Raw genomic sequence first — 26,016 nt, 5'->3', positions numbered from 1 at the left:
AACTTTTTCTCGTTAACGTCAAAAAACTTCTGAAAACGGATTTTTGAATGAATTCTGCTGCAGGAAAGAAAAAAGAAAAGTTAAGTTACTACTAATAAAAGTGGTTTTCCTCCGTGCTTTTGAACATGTGAAAACAAAAGAAATCGTCCTTTTTTAAAACACCTGCTTTTTAAACTAAACAGAAATAAAAATACAGAAAAAATAAACAGTATTGAAAGTATAAACAGTGAAATTTAAAATAAAAATAAAAAGGAAATTAAATTCGAGAGCAAAGCTAAAGCTATACAGCTCCTTTCGTAAGTTATTTTTCTAAATAATTTTAAATTTTCCACCGATAACATTCGAGGTCCCTGACTTAGCTTTTTCCAACCAGAAGCCAAACTAGTATAGTAGTTTTTTATTAATTATTAGAATATGTTTTTTTTTTTTTAACTTGCTCTATTTCATCTGTTCTTAAGGTTCTATATACAAAAACATTTAGATCTTTTCTATGTACAGCAACAGTCCCGTCCCACGCTCAGTACAGTTTGTGACACCTTTTAGGGCCACAGGAAGAGGAAAAACTTTGCACTCTTTAGGAAAAAAAGAAAGAAAAAAAAAAGGCAAAATTTCAAAAATAAATTCGACATGGTGAGAAAAAAAATGCATTGTTTGGGTTTTGATAATGTTTTGAGTTATACGTCTAGTTTTCACAGAGTAGCAGAGTAAGTTTTGGTTACAGTTTGAGTAAGACCGGTATCCCTAGTAACCCTAGCTTGCTTTTTAACACTGTCGGAAGCACCATTACTTAGTAGGCGAGGGTTATGCCTTATAGGAGCTACTTAACTATGGTGACAACATCTTAGCGGTAGGACACAGTGTAGCCCACAAATAAACCTAATATATATATATAAACAATTGTGCCACAATTTTTTTTCTCTTAAACACAAGACTCTTTACGAGATTACACACACACACACAACGGTTTATCTCTCACATTAAATGTATGATTCTTTCGGCCAATCAACGGACTGCAGTGTGTAGCTCCACCCCCTTTTGGGATGACACGAAACACTACAAGAGTGTGAGGAAAAATAGGTATGGAGGTGTTCGCTTATTTTTGGACCATTTTCAACTTTTAGACACGTGGAAATACAAATTAACGCGTACCGTACCGTACCTAACCGAACCGCTCACTGAAAACAAGACTGTATAGATCTTGTGAGTTCACATCTGTCAATGTCTTTCCAACTTAACCACAGTCTGGAAATGTCGACTTTTTTTTTTTTAATATAAATGCATTATGAAAAACTTATTCTCTCTCTCTCTCGTGACCCGAAAAGGCTCCCGTACTTTCCAACTCAACGAAACAAATAAGGAAACAAAAAAAAGCGGCTATTGCAGAGTGAATTATGAACTTCTTCTTGAACAGATTTTTACTTGTTGAAGTCCGTTTGAATGTGGCGCTCTGGTGGGTAGAGCGTGTGCCATGTAAGCACCCTCAAAATATCTTCTCAAAAAAAAAAGGGAATATATATATATATATATATATATATATATATATTTTAACATGACACATCTTTTGCCCGTTAACAAAAACAGTCACTTTGTTTACGTCCAAAAATGTAGATTCCTTTTCGTGTCAAATCAACAAACATAAAATAAGAAAAGTAGAGATTTTCGGACGTTTAATATCCAGTTATTTTGATAAGTTAGATTTATTTTTATTTATTTTTTTGCTGCCTGCCTGTTCGGTCCAAACTGTGACACAGATGTTTCTTTCAATCAAAAAAAAAAATAAATCAAAAAAAAAAAATACTATATTTTTTTTAAACTGAGAAAAAAAACATTTAAATCACAAGAATGACCTCTTTCTCTGAATGTAGTTTGGTGGAAAATGATCTCCAGACTATCAGGACTAATGTCTAACCAAGATTAACTAGAGTGTTGATTTACATTTTTTAATAAAATAAAATAAATGTTCAGCTTAAAAGAAAAAGAAAAAACATGTTGCAGCCTGTGGTCCATGTAGGCAGCAAGTGAAGCTTATAGTTTAAACAAAGTCTCATATTCTTCTCTTCTTCTCTATAGCCCTAATACTTTTCCGTGTGTGTGTGTGTGTGTGTAAAGGAGAAATAATTTGTAACATGACGGTAAAACAGTTTTTTTTTCAGGAAGCACCAAGTGAAAAAAAAAAAAAAACATGGACGCCCAATTCTCCTTCAAAATACTGCAGCTAAATATCTATTCTTCTTCTTCTTCCTCTTTTAAACTCTGTAGAATCTACCACAGACGCTGGAACATGACACACTTTCCTATCGTTATAACGTGTCTGTGTAAGTGTGTGTGTGTGTGTGTGTGTGTGTGTGTGTGTGTGTACGTGTTTCCTATCGCAAACAGCTGATTTACAGTATGAAGTTGACAAATGCCCCGTTTACACTGGGTGATATAGGGCCGGTTTCGCAGACATGGATTAAGCCTAGTTCTGGACTAAATTGTACTTTCAATGGACAATCTCCATTCAAAATTCCATTTAGTCCAGGACTAGGCTTAATCCATGTCTGTGAAACTGGCCCATAGTTCGGTTCGGTAAGCCTAGATTTTCCTTTCCACTGTAGATAGCACCCTTACTTAGTAGGCGGGGTTTATGCCATAATAGCAGCTACTTAAAAAGGTGCTCCGAGGAACTTTCAGTTTGTTTTAATTCTAGCGCCCCCTTTGGACAAAAGCGGAAGTGTTTTTACCACGCCAGCTGTTGTTCCTGGGTGAGCGTATACCCCATGACAAAGGCATTAAGAAAAACTATATAAAAATAGCATTCTTTGCACTGATGGTCTCGTTTTGCTGTTAAAATGAGACTGTTTCAGAAATATTTTAAAAGTTCCTCGGAGCACCTTTAACTGTGGTGACATCATAGCAGTGGGACAGGATGTAGCCCGCTGGTCAACTCAATGGGAAAGGACACCACACAATAAACAAAATATATTTTCCTCTAAACACAAGACTCTTCACGAGATTTTACACACACACACACACACACACACACACACACACAGGTTTATCTCTCACAGAAATTATGATTCTGTCGACCAATCATCGGACTGCAGTGTGTAGCTCCACCCCACAAAAGGGAAAGGGTGACAATAATAATAGGTACGGCACTGTTTCGCTTATTTTGGTACCCCTTCATAACTTACGACAGTGGAAATACATGCGTGCTATACCAAACCAAACTCTACCGCTCAGTGTTAACGAGGATTAATAGACAAACCGTTTTCTACATAGTGTCTGTTTTTTTATAGGATTCAGTCTTCAACAAAAAACCGTCACAAACGAAAAGAAAAAATTTGACAACGACTTCTTTCTGCCGTTTTAAAAGCTTGTTAAAGTGTCTCTAAAGGGTTTCTGAACTCAACTGGATTCTAAAGACACGTTGGTGGGATCTGAACCCGCGACGGTCGGGACGTTACCCCGGGGTTTAAACAAAGAGAGGGGGGGGGGGGGGGGGGGGGGGGAGAAAATAAGAATAATACGAAAAAGTCCTTTTGTGTTGAGCCGTGTGTCTTCACCTCTGTAGCTCCTCACTGACCCTCCCATCCCGCTCCTACGAACACAGAGGAAATACACATTTTAAATGATTTTTCCTTCTTTTTATACATAGATCCTTTTTATTTATTTATTGACGAACTCATTTATATTATTTTAAAAATACACCAGAATGTGTCTGAATGAGAAATTTTTTTTTAAATAAAAAATATATTTTGGAATAAATTTAATCTTTTTTCTCCTTACGCACAAAATGTGTAACGTATTTTCTTATGCTTAAAAAAAAAGAAAGAAAATTAATTAAAGAAAATAGCTAAATATAGTGGTATCTTTTTTTGTATAATAGAATGTTGTACATCAGAAAAAAAATAATAATAATAATATATATTTTTAGGGTTTATGTTGAACTTAGAACTTACCTGTGGTTGTGTGTTGAGACAGTTTGTGTCCCTGTTAGTGGATGGGAGGGGGGAGTGAGAGGGGGGGGGTCACTCCGAGGCGAAGTGCAGCTCTGGCGGGGGCTTCACACTAACGGGCTGAGAGGTGCGTCGGGGGGGAGACGGTTTGGGCTGAGCCTGCTGCTGCATCGTGTCATAATACGTCACTCCGCCATACGTCACCTGCGCCTGGGCCTGAAAACACAGACATTTAAATAACATTCATTTCAAGGATCTGCATGTTCAATTTAAGACTTTTTAAATACCGTTAACCTGGGACTAAAACACACACACACTAAAATAACATTCACCTAATAGCCTAATTTTTTTTGTTTGTTTTTGCTTTTATGGCAGAGAGGGGAGTGATGGCCTAAAACAGAGACACTCAAATAACATTCATTTAAAGACCCACCCCCCCCCCCCCCAAGTATCCATATGTTCAATTTAAGACTTCACCTGGGCCTAAAACACACATTCAAATCATATCTCTGTCTGTCTGTGTGTGTGTGCAGTCTTACCGGAGCGTGTACCTGTGGCGTGGGGTACATGGTCGGGTAGGGGAAGGTCATGACCCCGGGCGGAGGGTAGAACGGCGGCGGCAGCAGCTGCTGTGGCGGTTGCCCCGGTGACAGACTGACAGGCGGGCCGCCGTAGAGGGCGGGGTTAGCGATCGGGCCGCCTGATTGGTGGGGATGGAGACCTGGACAGGAAGGGGAGAGAGAGATAAGGACATTCAAAATAAAATAATTTAAAAGGTGCTGTAAGCGGAATGGTTCTTTTCTCTAACTTCCTGTCAGTTACTGCAGTTAGCAGTCCCCTCGCTCGTCCCTACGTCACCACATTAATGCACTGCGGTGTTCAAGCAGCAAGTTATCTAGCATCATCTCAGATCAATAAGTGTGATAAAACATGATAAAAACCATCAAAACAGACATTGGGAAGGATTTTTACCTGCTCCGCCATTGTAGGCGCATAAACATTCACCCATGTGTCGCTCTGGCGTGCACCGGCAGTGAGACCATGAGTGTATATACTATAGTATGTATGAGTGAGACGAGTGTCGGTTTGTAGCGTTCTCTCTTGTGATTGGATACAATCTCGGGATCCTCCAATAAGTTTATTTGCCGATTACATGCAGAGCAGCTGACTGAGAGATCGGCTTTATGAAACGCACACATTATGTAAGTGATCACTGTATGAATAAAGAGCGATTTAACACTTGTATTAACATAAATAAATCACTTACTTCACCTTTAAACAAGGTAGAGTCAGTGATTCTGGAGTACACTTGTCAATTTTATTTTGGTGAATATTTACGCGATCCACTACCTGTCTGTACTGTGTACCCAGGCTTTGTAAACTGGTACACAAAGGGGCTCACCGTAGCTGGCAACTGTATTAACACTGGATTTTTTTTTCTAGCTCACTCACAGTACAGACATGTAGCGGATAGTGAGGAGATATTCACTGATTTTGACAACAAGCGTTCTCCAGAATCACTGACTACACTTTTAACTCTAACTCTGCATTGCCCCCTAAATCTTCAAATTCCCCTGTGCTCTGCAGACATCACGCCTGGTTTGTGAACAGTCGAACTAGGCACATGAGGGACTTTCAAACAATCATAAAAGTCTTCAAAACATTAGATTTTATTTTATGTTCATGCCGAAACAATTTTTATGAAAATGATGCATACCGGGGTGAGGGATGTGCATCTCAGGCTGGACCATCATGCCCTGTGGGGGGATGGGGGCCGGACCTTCTCCATGGCCGTAGATTGGTCCTGGATACGACACTAAAGAGAGACAGACAGACAGACGGACAGACAGACAAGACAGACAGACAGACAGACAGACAGACACAGAAACACATAGACACACACACAGACAGACAGACAGAAACACATAGACACACACACAGAGAAACACGCACACACACAGACAGAGAGAGAGAAACACATAGACACACACACACACACACACACACACACACACACAGAGAAACACACACACACACACACACACACACACACACACACACACACACACACAGACAGAGAGAGAGAGAGAGACACACACACACACACAGGTTAGTCACTGTCAATATGGACATAAACTGACTTATTCACTAGTTATGAGCTTAAACTAAAACCCTTTTAATGAACCTTTAACAAAACTCAAAAGTCTTTAATCCCAAACATCCTGAACCATCTAGGCTGTCACTGCCCTCTAGTGGTGACAATATATAATATCCTAGAATGCATTTTTAAAAAGCTCTACATAGTATTTCTTGATTCATAAAATAAAATGTATCCAAAATATGTTCTGTAAATGATTCAAATTCTGTCTGTCTGTCTGTAAAGTTCTTGCTCTTACTGGGTTCGTAGTAGTGTGTGAGTGAGTCCGTGTGTGTGTGTGTGTGTGTGTGTGTGTGTGTGTGTGTGTGTGTCCATGTCCGTGTGTGCGTCCATCTGTTATGTGTGTTAATGCCTGTAATGTTCTTGTCCTTACTGGGTTCGTAGTAGTGTGTGAGTGAGTGAGTGAGTGAGTGAGTGAGTGAGTGAGTGAGTGAGTGAGTGAGTGAGTGAGTGAGTGAGTCCACGTCCGTGTGTGTGTGTGTGTCTCTGTCTGTCTGTCATGTTGTTGCTCTTACTGGGTTCGTAGTAGTGTGTGTGTGTGTGTGTGTGTGTGTGTGTGTGTGTCTGTCTGTAATGTTCTTGTCCTTACTGGGTTCGTAGTAGTGTGTGTGTGTGTGTGTGTGTGTGTGTGTGTGTGTGTGTGTGTCTGTCTGTCTGTCTGTCCGTGTGTCTCTCTGTCTGTAATAGGGGTGTGAACGGTTACAAAAAATTGTAAACGGTTACACGACCCCTTTTTTTTCGTGTACACGGTTAACCGTTTTTTTATTATTAATTAATTAATTACTTTTTTAAAGTGGACCGCAGTCGCGCTTCCTCCGCATCATTGCCGCCACTCAAATGCCTGACAGATACGATTATGCTTTATAAAGTAGGCTAGCCTAAATAAGTAACACAGAAAACTTTTTTTTTTAAACAAAGGATTTTTCAATACCAGTTTATTATGCAATGATAATATCAACATGTCTAACGGAAACATTTGTTCGTGTCATAAACTAGGCTACAACAGCAACAACAAAAACGGCAGCCTTGAAAAAAAGCAAGTCCACAGTTTTAAACAAAATTATAATAATCAATAATAATAACTAGGTTCACCTTAACAGAGGATACAAATAAGCCGACTCATAAGCCATGCCTGCGGTATTTTAAACACACGCAGAAGACAACAATAACAGCGGCGCCACAAACTGCAGCCTTGGAAAAATATTATTCCCGAAATTTAAACATTTTTAACATGACAATAATTAACTACAGGGCTGCATTAGACTGAATTGTTGTGTTAAACTAAACAAACACACACACACAGAAACACACTAAAAAGTGTCTGCCAGTAGTTGAATGATGCTGATTCTCTCAGCGTGTCCTCTTTTCTTTTTCGTTGCATGGTCTGGAAAGAAAATAATAAAAGTCTATAAGCTTGTATAAATGGCAATAAACAATGATAATAATTCTCATAATGGGAATAGCTTGAATAATAGTTATATTAATTACCTGGGCAGATTCTTGTTGAGGAAAATCAACATGTTGACGTTGTCGGGAAGAAGCCGAGAGCGTTGCTTTGACACCAGTAGGCCTGCAGCGGAGAAAACTCTCTCTGACGGCACGGAAGTAGCTGGAATGCTGAGAAATCTTTTGGCAAGCCTGGCCATGACAGGATACTGCTGCTGATTGGTTTTCCACCATGCAAGGGGATCTGTGTCCAGGTGACATGCAGGGAGAGAGAGATACCTATCCAACTCGGGATTCTCCTCTTCCTCATATGGCGCACCTAATAGGAAGGCCATGGCACTGCTTTTCTTTTGTCGTTTTGGAGCTGTCACATCGTCCCCGCTCTCCTCATCCAACTGTTCTCCTCGACTTGCCCTTTCCTTGTCCTTTTCAACTTCAAAAATCGCCTCCATGTGTGTCTTTGCCGCAGCTTGCATGTCAGGTGACATGAACCTGAGCTTCTTATGTCGGGGGTCGAGGGCTGCAGCCACAACAGCAGGCTTTGATGCAGTAATAGTGTCCCATGGGAGGAATCTTTTGACCAGTGATTCTCTGACAGTGTTCACAAAAGTCGCAACTCTGTCACTTCCACCTGATGGCTGCAAATGTTCATTCATCAGGCCGCACACCATCGGGTACACCACTGAAAGGGAGACCGCCTCCTCTCCGCAGGCCGCTGTTGTGGCCATCGCCAATGCCTTCAGGACAGGATCCATCTCCTCCATGAGTCTCCAGTACTCATCTTTTAATTCGAGGTTGCGCGCATCCGCGGGCTTGGTGACAGAGCGGTCTGACAGCACAGCGCAGACAGCCCACCGTTGCTCTGTCAGCCGCTCAAACATTCCATATATGGAATTCCATCGTGTCTTGCAGCACTGTATAAGTGCATGTTCTTTGACGGACATTTGTTTTTGTTTCACAGCGAGTGCTTGTGTAGCAGTTGTGCTGTGGTGGAAATGCGCAACCAGTTTGCTGCACGCCCCGATCATGCGCTCCAGGATCTGGACAGCCTTGAACCCGTCATTGATAGCCAGTTGGAGCGTGTGAGCAAAGCAACAGACCGACTCCCAGTCACAGGCTTGGTTGGCCTTTACAATATTTGCAGCGTTATCGTGCACGCACGCGCTCACCCGTCCACTGACGTTCCACTCCGCCACCACCGTTTCCAACTCTATTTGCAGATTTTCTGCTGTGTGCCTCTCCTCCATATTTTGTGTGGCTAATACATGGGCCTGCATTTGCCACTCTTCGTCTATATAGTGACAGGTTACTGTCATATAAGATGTCGTGGTCAGGGATGTCCAGCAGTCCGTTGTTAGTGCGACATACATGGTTTGGTCAAGCAGGTGTTTAATTTTGGCCGAGCAATCTAGGTAAAGCTTTAAAACCCTAGAAGTAACTGTTTTCCTGCTGGGCATTGTGTAATCTGGCTCCAGAAAACTGATGAGCTTTTTAAATCCTTCATCCTCCACCACCGACATCGGTTGCATGTCAAGGGCCACCATTTCACCAATTAAGTTTGTGATTGACTCGCTTCGTCCTTTCTCACACTTCTTGGCTGCAAATTGCCGCATGGTCGTCTGTCGCGCCCCAGAACTGCTAGCACCGACGTAAGCCCCATCACCGGCGGTCCCCGTTTCCGACCACCTTGACGGATGTCTCCAGCGCAGGTGATTGTTCATCGACCCCGTGCTGTTTTTAAAAACCAAATGTACACTACACAGTGTACATTTCACTTGGTCTCCTTTCTCGTTTTTTTCAAAAAACCTCCACACCGCACTTCGCTGTGTATTAGCTGCCATCGCAAGTCAAAAGTGAAATTTACACGACGTTACATGACGTAATGTCCGGTGGTCAGTTGTCCAACATTTATCACGTGCATTTCTTAGCGCATTCACGTTGTCAAAGTGGAACATTTGTAGCTTTATTAATCTCTAAATAAATAGTATGTATTATTTTTAAAACTTAGGAAAAAAAAAAAAAAAAAAAAGGTTTTCGTTTACTGATTTTTTCTAAACGGTTAGGATTTACTAACCGGTTACACGTGTACACGTGTACACGTGCACACCCCTAGTCTGTAATGTTGTTGTCCTTTCTGGGTTCGTAGTGTGTGTGTGTGTGTGTGTGTGTGTGTGTGTGTGTCTGTCTGTAAGTAATGTTCTTGCTCTTACTGGGTTCGTAGTAGTAGTAGGTGTGTGTGTGTGTGTGTGTGTGTGTGTGTGTGTGTGTGTGTGTGTGTGTGTGTGTGTGTGTCTCTGTAATGTTCTTGCTCTTACTGGGTTCGTAGTAGTGTCCGTGGCCCTCCATCACTCCCATGTGTATGGGTGGAGCCGGCTCAGGGACCGGCCTCTGTCTCTGGGAGGAGTAACGTTTGGCCCGGTTTGACCCCACGCCCATCTCATCCATCCCAGAGAAGGGTTGGGGGGCGGAGGGAAGGTGCATAGGGGCGGGCAGGCCTGGGGGGGGGCAGAAATATAGTTTAGACATTAGTTTGAGAGTAATTCATTTCATAGGGAAAAGGTTATATAGACAAAAGTGTTTATTTAGGCCACTCAAATTATTTAGAGGAACCTGGAACCAAACGTAAGACTAGAATATGTTTGTAAACCAAACTGTGGGCCCTGCTGCTGTAAACCAAACTGTGGGCCCTGCTGCTGTAAACCAAACTGTGGGCCCTGCTGCTGTAAACAACAACAGTGAAACAGTAACTTTTCAGGAATACGTTATAGACAAAAGTGGTTAATTAGGCCATTCAAAGTGCTTAACAGGGGCACAACATAAACATTGGTTTGTGTGTCATATTTCATCGGGACAATAAGGAAAAATGCTACATTTAAGATACATACAACTGTGTTTATTTGAATTGCATGTTTCGACAGCTTTAGCAAATTTAACTTGTTATTTCCTGAATCTTTTCATAAATTGTTTGCCATAAAATCCTACGATCTCCTTTCCTAGTCATCATTAAAGGGTCACTGTGTAGTTTCCGAGGAGGGGCCTTTGTTTACATTCGCAGAGCCTGCAGTTGTTTGTTTATTCAGTTATGAGAATAAACCTAAGAAAATGTTTCACTTCTCTGACACACACAAAGTTACATAGTGCGGCTTTTAATCAGTTTCCTGAGACCCACTGTTGTAAATTTGCAACATCTATTGAAAGCTGTTTTGTAGTCATTTTCCAGGACTAAATGTACACAAATACTACATATTCCAGCACTCCAGACTATACAATGTATCAAATCACCAATTTCAGCGGGAAAATATTAATATTGTAAGAACAGCAACATTTCAAATTCAAACAACATGGATGACTCCCACTGAGCTCCCAGCTCTCTCTGTTGGATCAATTTTAACAATTTTCCAAGTAAGTACTTGACCTTTAATATTTTTTTCCTGTATTGTAAAGTAGTTCTGTAACATATTACTTCAATAACCAAACTAAAAAAGTTAAATTTACATGATTTTCAGTGATTTCTTTTAATGTTGCAAAAACGCAACACTGGGCTTCAATGGGAGTAATTTTTCCAAACAAAAGGCCCAATCACTTATCATGAGTAAATTGTGTATTATTTGTGTTTTAAGCTAAAGTTCACTAAAGTTTAAGGTTTAAAGTCATTTAGTTTTATATAAAACTATATAACCTTAAACTTTAGCCTAAAACTATAACACAAATACAAAACTTTTGTTTTGAAAAATTACTCCCATTGAATCCCAGTGTTGCTTTATAGTATAATAATTTACAGTATATACATGTGTGAGATCTGCAAAAGATAAAAAGCCTAACCCTAACCCTAACCCCAACCCTAACCCTAACCCTAACCCTACCCCTAACCCTAACCCTAAACCCAACCCTACCCCTACCCCTACCCCTCTAACCCTAACCCACATTCCAACAAAGGAACCTTTTAACCCAAACCCTAACCCCACCCTAACCCTAACCCTAACCCCTCTAACCCTAACCCTAACCCCAACCCTAACCCCAACCCTAACCCAACCCAACCCTAACCCTAACCCTAACCCATAAGGACCCACGGTGACATCCAGGTCACACACACTTTGAATGTCCCAAAATTACGTATATGTCACATCGGGCCGTGAGCCTCAAAATAGTCAAAAAAAATTGGAGTGACGTATTTGTCACAATAACAAAAATGGTAATAAGCTAATCAATTAATTTTAGTGTTTCATTTATTTTGAATTAATATATGTTCTTTTGCTAAATTCAAAGTACATTTGAACAAATCTAAACAAAAATTAATGACAACTCATTGTAATATTAGGGTTAAAAAAAATTTTTTTTGATAATATTTTGGATAAAAAAAAATTAAAATTTCCAAAAAAAATTAAAATGAATGAGAAAACATCAGAAATGTGTTCTATGTGGTCTACTTAGTCTGTGTTCCATCCCTCATATTTTTCCTATAAGTAGAACTGGGTGCGGGTTCTTATGGGCTAAATTTGTAACCACTAAGACCCGTTGTTGCAATTTTGCAACGTTTTCACAAAATCCTCAGGAATTATAATTTTTTTTTTTTAAATATATTTTCCTGATCAGAGGCTTGCTAAAACAATTTTAAAAAGGAGAAAAAAATCCTACATCAACAAAATCAATGCTTGGGTTTCACAGGGAGGCTTCAGACACACACTCTCTCACACACACACACACACACACACACACACACACACACACACACACACACACACACACACACACACACACACACACACACACACACACACACACACACACACACACACACACACACACACACACACACACACACACACACACACACACACACACACACACACACACACACACACACACACACACACACACACACACACCTCTCATCTCAGAGCGGATGTAGGATGTTGGGCTCTGGCTCCAGTTCTGTCCGGCCAGACTGAGTCGAGCCACGTCTTGGTCCAGATCGTTTAGAGACGAGTTGTTCCCCGGACCGTCTCCTGTCGCCCAAACCTTTCCCCCCACGCTGCCCTGTGGAGGAGGGGGGGGGGGCAGGAGACATGTTAAAATCACATGCTTGCGAGTGTGTGTGTGTGTGTGGTGAAAAACATCATGTTAAAATGGCAATTCCTATTTTCTGAGATTCTAAAATCGATTCAAAATTCGACTTAAAATAAATAAATTCAAATATATGCATTTCACTTCTGCCAGTAATGTAGACTTGCCTAAAAATCACATGCATTTAAAGCTGTGTGTGTGTGTGTGTGTGTGTGGGGTGGGGGTATGTGTGTTTGTGTGTCTGTGTGAAAGAGTGAGTGAGTGAGTGAGTGAGCGTGTGTGTCTATGAATGTGTGTGAATGAGTGAGTGTTTACCTGTGACGATGTTTGGCTGGCGCTAACGTTAGCCACGGATGCTACAGCCACAGTCTCGTCCACAGACGGCTGCTTGCTGCCCAGATCGGAGGGCCGAGAGCGGGTACGTCGAGCTGCGGAGTAGGACTTCCGTTCTGTTGGTCGCTCGGTCGGAGGAGAAGCCTCACGATGGGACGATACGGCCACGGGGGCCGGCTCAGATCTGTCTGTGTTTCTCTCCCGTTGCTCTTGCTGATACCTGGATGGATAGATGGATGGATGGATGGATGGATAAATGGATAGATAGATAGATGGATGGATAGATAGATAGATGGATGGATAGATGGATGGAGGGATAGATAGATAGATAGATGGATGGATGGATAGATGAATGGATGGATGGATAGATGGATGGATGGATGTATAGATAGATGAATGGATGGATGGATAGATGGATGAATGGATGGATGATAGATAGATAGATAGACAGATAGATAGACAGATAGATGGATGGATAGATGGACAAATAGACAGATTAGAATTAAATTATAAATATGCATTACAATGTGCTTAAAAATACTCTTCCGTCGACATAGAAAAGACAGACAGCCAGACAGACAGATAAAGAGACAGACAGCCAGACAGACAGATAAAGAGACAGACAGACAGACAGACAGACAGGCAGGCAGGCAGACAGACAGACAGACAGATAAAGAGACAGACAGCCAGACAGACAGACAGGCAGACAGACAGACAGACAGATAAAGAGACAGACAGCCAGACAGACAGACAGGCAGACAGACAGACAGACAGATAAAGAGACAGACAGACAGATAAAGAGACAGACAGAGAGACAGCCAGACAGACAGATAAAGAGACAGACAGAGAGACAGACAGATAAAGAGACAGACAGAGAGACAGCCAGCCAGACAGACAGACAGACAGATTACCTTCTTGGCGATGCATTATGTGACGAAACATTCATCGATCCAACATTGTGTTCCTGATCCCTGTTGCCTCCGTGGCTGATGGAAATATCCTCAATAACCACACCCTGCCCCCCGCCACTCCGCCTGGGACCCCCCCTCTCTCCCATGGGGTCTGACTGAGCCTTAGGCCTTTCCCTGTGGTGCATGGGGGGTGCAGCGTTGGACTCGTTGTTACTGTTGGTCCTGTATTGGGAGTGGGTGTATGTTTGGTTGTAGTTGGGGTTGGAGGGGCGGCTGTTGTTACTGTTACGGTTAGGAGCCGGTCGGGGAGGGGGGTTGGTGCCGCGCTGAAAAGACACAAATACACAAAGGTTAGTTAGTCGTTTGTTTTTGTGTGGAAAATAAATAAAAACAATTGTAAGATCATTTAAAATAACTTTAATCTTTTTTTTTAAATTGATTAAAAAAAACTCATCTATCGTTTATTGTTGTATTTGTGTGAAAACTGAAAAATTTAAATAAATAAATAAAATAAAATATATAAATAAGGAAATTTAGTTTTTTGTGCATAGAGTAAAATTATCCAAAACATATCATAAATCAAAACTAAATTATTTTTGAGGAACTTGGAACCAAACGTTAAGACTAGAATATGTTTATAAACCAAACTGTGGGCCCTGCTGCTGTAAACAACAACAGTGAAACAGTAACTTTTCAGGAAGCTTTCTGACTGTCTAAGTTTACTTGTCTATGTATGTAAAAAAAGAAAAGAAAAAAGAAAAGAAAACTTAATTTAATTAAATTTTTTGTTAATAGATAAACAAAACTAAGTTAACAAATCCCAAAAATATACTTAAAAACATAATGAGCGCGGTGTTCTAAATGCATGTGCTACCTTGTCCAGCTCAGAATGTGAGTGTGGGGAGACGGGCGCAGGTAAAGGGGGAGCAGCTCTCTCTCTCTCTCTGTTCTGCCACGATCGCACCGGTCTCTCTCTCTCTCCTCCTCCGTCTCTCCATCGCTTATCTCTGACGGGGGACGTGCTCTGTCTGTGAGGGACGAACACAGCAAACCGTTAACACTATTACCGACTTTACATGATATTTCCCCCTCTGTTCCTAATGTCTATTCTCCAAAATATTCAATAAAATAGCCGATTATATTATTATATTAATAACGGCTATATCTATAGAAAATTATTGTAGGTTGAGCTACTTTTGCAATTAGTTTTGTTGCAAAAAATAAATAAATACATCTAATCTAATTAAATCCCCATTTCTACATAATTGGTGCATACATTACTGCTGTACATTATGATAAAATACATTGGCCTGCGTTGCTGTCTATTTAATAACGGCTATATCAAAATAATAATAATAATTTGCTAAAAAAGCATTGAAGGTTAAGCTACTTTTGTGAATAGTTTTGTTGCAAAAAAAAAAAAAAAAAAAAATATATAGGGGAAGGTGGGGTGATTTGTGCAACTTTTTACTCAAAGTGATTTTAAAGTGAGGCCTTGACAGTTATGTCTCCAACTCAAATATGTACATATTGATTTGTGCGTCATTGTGTCACAATGACAAAGTCACCATCATCATCTTTCTGGCCATCTGAACTCTCATCAGTGGTGTCGTTAAGTGGAATTGAGATGTCACTCTCTTCTGAGCTACTGTAGACAATCACTTTCTTTTGGTGACCAGCGTATACAGCCATGCCACTGGCACAACTCTCAGAAATGTGCTTTGCACTAGTTGCTCCGTGCTTGTGGAACCAACTGCCACCTGACAAATGTGATTCCCCCTACATTTCTGCCTTTAAATCAAGGCTCAAAACCCATATGTACACCCTGGTGTTTCCTCCCCATTAACCTCTGCACTACTTACTTACCTCTGCACTACTATCTGTGTTTATGTGGATGTATGGGCTTTACGTCTTTTATTTTGGTTATTGTTATTTTACCTTCATTGTTTACCTACTGAATGCACTATGTACAGCACTTTGGACAGTGCAAACTGTCATAAATGTGCTTTTATAAATACATTTTACTTACTTACTTACTTATAACTCACCCAGGCCCTTGCGCACAAATCACCCCATCCCCAGAATTTTGGATAATAGGCATGATGCAGCAATTTAGGGTTGACATTGTGCTAACTATATAGACTCAAAGTGTAGCATACCAAAGCACTAAAACATGTGTCAAATGTTTTCAAACGTGTCTATAATTGTTCAGACACAATAATCAAAAAACCTTGATCATGGAAATTTTACTTTGAAAGGCAAAACACAGTTTTTTGAGCTTAAATGTGCTTATATCTTATTCCTTGTGTCTCCCTTCTTTACAGGATGAGTCAAATGGATGGCTCTTCTTAAATATGTGGTCACATTTCCAATTTCTTCCACGGTTTTCTAGAAACAAGGGGTTTTGCAACTTCCAAAATGCACAAATCACCCCACCTTCCCCTATATATAAAAAAATAATTCAACATTCTTCCTCCCTACCTTGGCCTGCGTTGCTGCCTGTACCCCCTCTCCCCCTGCCCTCCTCCGTTGCGTATGTCATATTCGATTCCTATTATAATTGGTTAGTACCTTGGCCTACATTGCCGATAGTTGTTGCTACTAAATTAATGAAATCCCCATTTCTATATACCTGCGTTGCTGTCTATATTAATAACTGCTATATAAAAAATATTTAAAAAAAAAATATTAATTTGCTAAAAAGGTGAATTGTAGGTTAAGCTACCTTTGTTGCAAAAAAAAAAAAAAAAAAAAAAATCTAATTCAATCCCCATTTCTACATAATTAGTGCATACATTACTGCTGTACATTATGATAGAATACCTTGGCCTGCGTGTCTGCCTGTAGCCTCTCTCCCCCTGCCCTCCTCCGTTCCTGATGTCATATCCTATTATAATTGGTTAATACCTTGGCCTGCGTTGCTGCCGGTAGCCCCTGTCCCCCTGCCCTCCTCCGTTCCTGATGTCATATCCTATTATAATTGGTTAATACCTTGGCCTGCGTTGCTGCCGGTAGCCCCTGTCCCCCTGCCCTCCTCCGTTCCTGATGTCATATCCGTAGATGGCGACCAGCTCGTCTCGGCTCTTTGGCGCCTGCTCCTCCTCTCTGAACCGGTCGTGCTCCCACCGGCCCTCGTCCTTCCACAGCTTCCTGTTTCTACCTTTAGGTCTGCAGAGAAGAAGAAGGAGAAGGAGAAGAAGAAGAAGAAGAAGAAGAAGGAGTGTTAAGACTTTATATCAGAAATATACATGCAGACATAAAAATACAAAACTTAACATTAATTTTTCTGCCGATACGTACCGATAATATTGTGCATCCCGAGAAGTTACGCACTATAGCTTTAATGAAATAAACCTGTGTGTTTGTTTAACTGTGTGTGTGTGTGTGTGTGTGTCTTTCTGTACCTCTCCTCCTCCTGTGTGTGTGTGTGTGTCTTTCTGTACCTCTCCTCCTCCTGTGTGTGTGTGTGTGTGTGTGTGTGTGTGAGTGTGTGTGTCTTTCTGTACCTCTCCTCCTACTGTGTGTGTGTGTGTGTGTGTGTGTGTGTGTGTGTTTTAAGGTGCGAACACACTAGGCATTTTACACGCGTAAGATTTACGTGCGTAACGCGGCTAAAATGTTGCTTGATCATTTTGTGTCAAAAAAGGTTATACGCGCGTAATGTGACGAGTCTCCCTCCCGATATTGTATTTCCCTTATCAACCATGGCTGATCAGAACCGACCCGACACAACAGCGTGCATGTCCACACAAAAACAACAACAATACGGCCAACAACTGTGCCAAAAGACAAACTGAACAGCACAAATAGCCTAGCATTAAAACAGCATTGCATATTCACGGCAGCTACATAACAAACACAGTTACAGCAGCATCGGTGCACGGCGGCACAACATAAAGGCAAGTAGCCAAAATCACCCTACCTGGCTGTGACAGGGGACCGTGGCTGGCGTAGATCAACACCGGTGCTTCGTGTACTTGTCGTGAAAGTCCCGCGGACAGTCGTCATGTTTGGGTTCATAATATGAGGCGCTAGCCGCCCGCACACAACAGGGTGAGTTAACTAATGCTATACGGCGCTAACTTTGTTTATCGGCTAAAGCACAGCTACACATATTCACTGAATTAACCAGGAAGTCCATTCTCCTGGTTTACTTTCCCCACGTGTTCTAACCCCGAGCGGCTTCATACAGCACCGGCCGCCGCAATACATTTACTCCTCGGTGTCTCTCATCAGCCTCTGTGTACAGTACACTGTTCTCCGACCCTGCCAATGTATGTGACGTAGGGTCAAGCTCAACGCTGATTGGCCAACGCGGCTAATCGTCTCGCGTAGGAGCAACAAAAGTTCAATTTTTTGAACTCCTCGCGTAGCTATACGCGCGTAATATATACGCACGTAAAGCTACGCGCGTAAAAATGTTGCTTTAGTGCGAGTGAAAATGTTGCTTTAGCACGAGTGACGCATTTACGCGCCATGTACGCGCGTAAACCAATGGTTCCCTATGGAAAAGGGGCGGGTTTCATACGCGTCTGTACGCGTGTAAAATGCCTAGTGTGTTCGCACCTTTAGAGTGTGTGTGTGTGTGAGTGTGTGTCTTTCTGTACCTCTCCTCCTCCTGTGTGTGTGTGTGTGTGTGTGTGTCTTTCTGTACCTCTCCTCCTCCTCCTGTGTGTGTGTGTGTGTGTGTGTGTGTGTGTGTGTGTGTGTGTGTTTTAGAGTGTGTGTGTGAGTGTGTGTCTTTCTGTACCTCTCCTCCTCCTGTGTGTGTGTGTGTGTACCTCTCCTCCTCCTGTGTTTGTCCTCTGACGTCGTGCTCAAAGAACAGTCCTTTCCTCGGGATGTACGCCGGGTTCTTCCTGTCCTCATCATCGTCCAGCTTCTGACCCGGCGTCACTGCTGCCTTCGTCTCTGGGTCGTCTGTGGACTCCTGCGTGTGTGTGTGTGTGTGTGTGTGTGTGTGTGTGTGAGAGTGAGAGTGAGTGAGTGAGTGAGTGAGTGAGTGAGTGAGTGAGTGAGTGAGTGAGTGAGTGAGTGAGTGAGTGAGTGAGTGAGTGAGTGAGTGAGTGAGTGAGTGAGTGAGTGAGTGAGTGAGTGAGTGTTTTAGTAAGAGTGTGTGTGAATAAATCGGAACAAAAAAAAATGGTTAGATTTATCAAAAAATTATCGATAGTTTAAAGATTAAATCAATTTTTTTTTAAATTCAGAACGTTATAGAGCACAAAAAACAAACAAGTCAAAATAAAATTCATACTAATCTACTAAAAATAAAACAAAATGTAAGACTAAAACCAGATGAAATATATGATAAATTTACCCTTTAAAAGGTGCAGTGTGTAATATGACATCATCAAGAAAGTTCTACAAAGTTCTAGAATGCAACGCTCCCTGGGTAACCCCAACCCTTTTCGAATAATAACAGAAGCTACAGTGGCCTTCAAGGACAAGAACAATTCTAAATTTTAAACAATGCACCTGATGACATTTCAACTATGACACTTTCAAGATGGCGGCACTAGGCCTTGGTCCAAAATATGCAGAAATATGGACATATACGAGACCCTTTCTAAGGGGAAAAAAATAATTCAAAACATTTTTTTCAGCTATTATGCACTAAATTAAATGTACTTATGGATATTATAATTACTTTCTACAAAATCTGCTAGGAAATAAAACCCAAAATTCTACACACTGTAGGTTTAAAGGTGCAGTGTGTAATATGACATCATCAAGAAAGTTCTAGAAAGTTCTAGAATGCAACGCTCCCTGGGTAACCCCAACCCTTTAGAATAATAACAGAAGCTACAGTGGCCTTCAAGGACAAGAACAATTCTAAATTTTAAACAATGCACCTGATGACATTTCAACTATGACACTTTCAAGATGGCGGCACTAGGTCTTGGTCCAAAATATGCAGAAATATGGACATATATGAGACCCTTTCTAAGGGAAAAAATAATAATTAAAAAAAAATGTTCAGCTATTATGCACTAAATTAAATGTACTTATGGATATTATAATTACTTTCTACAAAATCTGCTAGGAAATAAAACCCAAAATTCTACACACTGTAGGTTTAAAGGTGCAGTGTGTAATATGACATCATCAAGAAAGTTCTAGAAAGTTCTAGAATGCAACGCTCCCTGGGTAACCCCACCCCTTTGGAATAATAACAGAAGCTACAGTGGCCTTAAAGGACAAGAACAATTCTAAATTTTAAACAATGCACCTGATGACATTTCAACTATGACACTTTCAAGATGGCGGCACTAGGCCTTGGTCCAAAATATGCAGAAATATGGACATATATGAGACCCTTTCTAAGGGAAAAAATAATAATTAAAAAAAAATGTTCAGCTATTATGCACTAAATTAAATGTACTTATGGATATTATAATTACTTTCTACAAAATCTGCTAGGAAATAAAACCCAAAATTCTACACACTGCAGGTTTAAAGTATATTTTATTATAATTGTTCTGTTGTAAAAAAACACAATAAATATATTGTGAAATAAAAAAGAGTCTAACCTGTCCATCTCCGCTCTGTCTCTCTCCGGCGATGTTTTCCTTCTCGTCCGTTTTGTTTTCGTCTTTCCTCCGCTGTTCTTCTTCTTCTCCTTCTGCTGCCTCGTCTTCATCCCCCTCTCCTTCTCCCCCCTCTCCTTCTCCCTCCTCTTCCCCTCCGTCATCCCCTGTTTCCCCTGCCTCCTGCACTAACTCCTCCGTCTCCACCAATGCCTCAGTCTGTCCATCCACAGCCTCACTAGCGTCGGTAGCTACAGCATTAGCTTCAGTATCATCTGTAGTTTCGGTGCTCGGGGCTTTTGATGCTTTGGTTTCGCCGGAAGCTGCTGCTGCTGTTTTAGATTCTTCGTCACTGAAATGCTCGGCCTCCTCTTCCTCCTCCACTCCCTGAGAGAAACACAGAAGATTTAAAACCAAACTCTCTCTCTCTCACACACACACAGTAGGACAACAAAATCAATTCCCAAAAAAAAAAAAAAAGGGATTGGGTTTGGAACAGAGATAGCCCCCTGTTTTTCAAAAATCCGTTATGAAATTTCAGGGAAAGCAGAGAAGTTTAAACAGATACGTCAGCCTTTCCTGGACTATATAACAGCACTGAAGGGACCTACATGACACCTCAGAGAAGTTTAAACAGATATGTCAGCCTTTCCTGGACTATATAACAGAACTGAAGGGACCTACATGACACCTCAGAGAAGTTTAAACAGACATGTCAGCCTTTCCTGGACTATATAACAGAACTGAAGGGACCTACATGACACCTCAGAGAAGTTTAAACAGACATGTCAGCCTTTCCTGGACTATATAACAGAACTGAAGGGACCTACATGACACCTCAGAGAAGTTTAAACAGACATGTCAGCCTTTCCTGGACTATATAACAGAACTGAAGGGACCTACATGACACCTCAGAGAAGTTTAAACAGATATGTCAGCCTTTCCTGGACTATATAACAGTACTGAAGGGACCTACATGACACCTCTGAGAAGTTTATACAGATATGTCAGCCTTTCCTGGACTATATAACAGTACTGAAGGGACCTACATGACACCTCAGAGAAGTTTAAACAGACATGTCAGCCTTTCCTGGACTATATAACAGAACTGAAGGGACCTACATGACACCTCAGAGAAGTTTAAACAGACATGTCAGCCTTTCCTGGACTATATAACAGAACTGAAGGGACCTACATGACACCTCAGAGAAGTTTAAACAGACATGTCAGCCTTTCCTGGACTATATAACAGAACTGAAGGGACCTACATGACACCTCAGAGAAGTTTAAACAGACATGTCAGCCTTTCCTGGACTATATAACAGAACTGAAGGGACCTACATGACACCTCAGAGAAGTTTAAACAGATATGTCAGCCTTTCCTGGACTATATAACAGAACTGAAGGGACCTACATGACACCTCAGAGAAGTTTAAACAGACATGTCAGCCTTTCCTGGACTATATAACAGTACTGAAGGGACCTACATGACACCTCGTTGACTTTTTATTTTCTGCTTAACATTTGCCTTTAGTTTAAACAATGTAATTGGAAGTCCTTAGAAAGCGGTTAAGTACAGTACGCCATGTTAGTTGTTTATTTTGTCTTTTGTTTGTGTGTTATTTTTTTGTGGGTTCACTTTTTCAGTTGTGTGTTCTTTAAAGAAAATCTAAAAAATAAAGGCTTAAGACAGCAGGAGCTCGGGGAAAAATACTCCTGAAATATCTAAAATCGCCCTTGAGATTCTTTTTGCGGGGGCTTGTAATGCTCCTGCACACATAGGAACTCATTTTGGGGATCTTCTAACGGTTTACTGTTTATGCATAACAAAAAAAATTGTTCATTTCCTACAACTGTTCCCTTGTTCATATATTTTGGTGGTGAGACCAATATTACACTTCAGCGTAAACCATTGTTTCAGTTCCCGTCGAGATTGGTAATTAATTGTCTAAATTATTATTAATAGGACTAAAGGGCTGAAACAAATGTTAGTTTAAATCACAAAACAAAAACAGTTTTCTGTGTTTCTACCTCTGAGTGGGAACCGTTTTCTTCTGGGTCTGCGCTGTCGTAGTCCGAGAGCACAGCTGGAAGGAATACAGAGAGATGTCAATCAATCAATCAATCAATCAATCAATCAATCAATCAATCAATCAATCAATCAATCAATCAACTTTATTTTCACTGGAAAGACACTGAGATTTCCCTTATTTACCATGATGATATATCATATAGAGGTACGCCATGTTTCACAGGCGTCGCTTTGCTATAGTCACACTTAAATTAAAGAAAACTTGTAATAAGTGTCTTAATTGTAGCAAGGAGCGCCATTGCACTTTGTTGGGAAAATGTGGATCCTCCTCCAACACTGTTGATGTGGATTAAAAAGCTGTCGAACTCTATTGGGGCGGCAGTGGCGAAGTGGGCAAGGAGGTCGCCTCTGGAGTGCAGGGTCGGAGGTTCGATCCCCCGTCTACCCGCCACATGTCGAAGTGTCCCTGGGAAAGACATTGAACCCCGAATTGCTCCCGAGAGTTAGCTTGCACCCTGCGTGGTAGCTGCTGCTGCTATCGGTGTATGAATGTGTGTATGAATGGGTGAATGTGTACAAAACAATGTAAAGCGCTTTGAGTCTGTGAAAAACCAGGGAAAAGCGCTATATAAGTGGAGTCCATTTACCATTGGACTGGAAAGATTCACATATTGTTAAGGGCAAGAGGAGGGACTGTGTTGAGCTCTGGGAGACATACATGGCAGTCCTAACAGATGAAAATATAAAGATACATTTGCCTTATTTTAATTGTTTGGGTAAGTTTTATTTATTTTTCTGTTAGATTTTTTCATGTTGTGATGGTGCAGGTGTTTGTTTATGTGTGTTGTGACTTAATGAATATCTTACCTTCTCCTACGCCTCCATCTTCACTCTCCTGCAAAGACAGAAAAGAAATCATGAGCAGGATTGCCACGACAAAATCATCAGAGAAAAAATTAGACTGTTTGAGAAATATTTAAAAGTTCCTCATAGCACCTTTAACATATAAATAATTTTCATTGTAATACACAGAGAGAGAGAGAGAGAGAGAGAGAGAGAGAGAGAGAGAGAGAGAGAGAGAGAGAGAGAGAGAGAGAGAGAGAGAGAGAGAGAGAGAGAGAGAGAGAGAGAGAGAGAGAGAGAGAGAGAGAGAGAGAGAGAGAGAGAGAGAGAGAGAGAGAGAGAGAGAGAGAGAGAGAGAGAGAGAGAGAGAGAGAGAGAGAGAGAGAGAGAGAGAGAGAGAGAGAGAGAGAATAATTGCCAGGACACACACCCTGCGTTCCAAATCTCCTCCTCTTTCTTTCTTCTATTATTCTATATTACATCTGACCATAAACATAACCTAGTTAGGATGCAGTAGGCATACTGTATACACTTGCGAAATACTTATACTTATTTATTTCATCATAACACTGTCCCTTGATCTTGCCTCTTGCTTTTATATCCGTCTCATCCCCGGTTGTTTTCATATGGACGCTCAGTCGATGTGACGTCGCTTCCGGTGCACAACTGGATTGTGGGTCAGAATCGCCCATATATCATGCTGATTTCAACACTAAAAATCTCGGGCGGATGAAGTAGGACATCCGGGTACTTCTAACCATCCTAAATCTGGCCACAAGAATCAGGACATCCTAAATCTTTTTTCTACCAAACTAAATAATAGAAAGTATGCGATTCGGAACGCAGGGACAGTTCCAACAAGGTTCTTCCACATGTTCCTTTTCAAAATCCAATACTTTTGCAGACTCAAATTTCGAGGATTCTCTGTAGATTTCTCACTTCATACAGTGACATTAACCTTATTTTCGCAATGAATTTATCTTTCATTTAATTTATTGAGTAATGCCATCAACTTGCCTGTATGTTTGAGCATATTTTCATTTTAATTATGGGAGGGTGTTGCAGACCTTAAAGCACACACCCTCTCAAGTAACACTGCTTAACTATACGAGTTATATAAGACAGTCACTGTAGGCAATAACATAATGTTTAAGCAGTGGTCAGTTTAGATATTTTTGTCTGTTTATCTTCCATAACATGTCTTCTTTCATACTAGTATAAATCAAAAGGTCCAACATGTACATTCAGGTGTTTATTTGACTAAACCTTGTCTGTTTGCGTCTGTATATTCATCCTATACAACCATCTTTAACGGACATTAGAAGTAAGAACAATTCAAGTATCAATTAGGTCTTAACACACACATAAAGCCCCAAATACAGACAGACATGCAATCAGGACCTATTCATATGCATTAGCGGAGGATGGCGCGCAGACTAGTTTAGAGGGTGGGTGCCTTGCTCATGGGTCACCTCGGAAGTGTCCAGGATGCCACAACGCTTACCGAAAAATCTCAACTTCTAAAAGCACTTACATCAACTTAACTTTCCATAATCATTCTCAGCACTATTCTGAAGGTTATTACAGAAGGATTTGTTCACATGTTGTTCAATTGTCTGATTTATGAGACTTTTGCCTTCTTAAAATGTTACATGTTCATTTTTTGATTTAAAAAATGACAAAAAAGGCTGTATCCGAAAATGTGTTCTGTAAACACTTTGAACACTAATATTCTTTCTGAAGGTTTTGACAGAAGGATTTGTTCACATGTTGTTCAAATGTCCTAATTTACGACACATTTTTATAGCATTTCAACTCATTTTAACAGCTATTAGCAGCTAACGTTAGCAGCCACTCACACACTCGCTCTCCGCCTGCTCCTTCTTGGGCTCTGGCCGGGCGGCAGTGACCTCAGACGGGGTTGGTTCTCGGGGTTGTCTCGGTGGGCCCTCCCGGGTCTTGGTGGAAGGGGAACCCGACCTAGGGCTATCGGAACCCGAACAAGAGTCGTCGTCTTCCTCGCTGTCCTGGGAAGCGCGCCTCCTCCTTCGCCGCCGGTCCGCCATCTTAGTTCTGACTGGAATGGAAACCGGAAAGACACGCAAGGGATTGTGGGTAGCAGAGTTTTCTTTTACTTTTTTTTAAAAACTTCCAGTAGGCTGTTTGCTGTAATACTGCCCTCTGCCGTTCTGTAGGCCAAAATTCAGGCATATTTTATAGTAAAGTACTATGCAATACTGTTAACAGTGATTTATTGCACTCAATGTAAGGCAAGCAAAGGCAAATGTATTTCTATAGCACAATTCAGACACAAGGCCATTCATTCAAAGTGCTTTACAAGGGCATGAAATACATCAAGATTAAAATACATCAAGTATAGATTAGACGTTAGAAAAAAGTGAAAAATATGAATAGAAATGAAACATTTTAATTAAATAAAAATTACAGGTTAAAAGGGAAAAACAGAAAAGTCTTCAGATGTGATTTCAAAGAGCTGAGAGCTGCAGCAGACCTCAAGTTTTAGATAAGGTAACCAAACTAAATAGTAGATAGTGTGAGGATTGATACGCAGAGCAAGTCTCTGACTCCATCTTTAACAGGACTGAGGTTCAGGGAAAGCCCTTTTTTGTTAAGCTCTGTGACTCAGCTGCATGGAATCCAGTAAACAGTGTGTGTGTGTGTGTGTGCGTGCGTGCGTGCGTGTGTGTGTGTGTGTGTATGGCTGGGTGGGCAGATAACTAATCTAAACTTCTGGATTTTA

The 26,016-nt window shown here is 41.0% G+C and overlaps 1 protein-coding gene across 1 annotated transcript; it reads right to left on the bottom strand.

Annotated features, from left to right (window-relative positions):
• Window positions 1–922: 922 nt before the first annotated feature.
• Window positions 923–25,321, bottom strand: casc3 (casc3 exon junction complex subunit; the record flags this gene model as incomplete). The annotated part of the gene is made up of 16 exons (XM_080043978.1): window positions 923–3,583; window positions 3,945–4,157; window positions 4,493–4,662; window positions 5,659–5,757; window positions 9,861–10,040; window positions 12,432–12,582; window positions 12,925–13,162; window positions 13,854–14,179; window positions 14,728–14,881; window positions 16,845–17,021; window positions 18,635–18,783; window positions 20,384–20,506; window positions 20,561–20,767; window positions 22,412–22,467; window positions 23,280–23,307; window positions 25,115–25,321. The coding sequence occupies 15 exons, from the start codon at window positions 25,319–25,321 to the stop codon at window positions 4,014–4,016; spliced, it is 2,409 nt and encodes an 802-aa protein (XP_079900104.1). The 3' UTR covers window positions 923–3,583; window positions 3,945–4,013.
• Between the last annotated feature and the right edge of the window lie 695 nt (window positions 25,322–26,016).

The sequence above is a fragment of the Ammodytes marinus genome (genome assembly GCF_949987685.1).
Source record: "Ammodytes marinus genome assembly, chromosome: 16".
Taxonomy (NCBI): domain Eukaryota; kingdom Metazoa; phylum Chordata; class Actinopteri; order Uranoscopiformes; family Ammodytidae; genus Ammodytes; species Ammodytes marinus.
The sequence above is the reverse complement of the archived record's forward strand: the minus strand, read 5'-3'. Positions and strand labels throughout refer to the sequence as shown.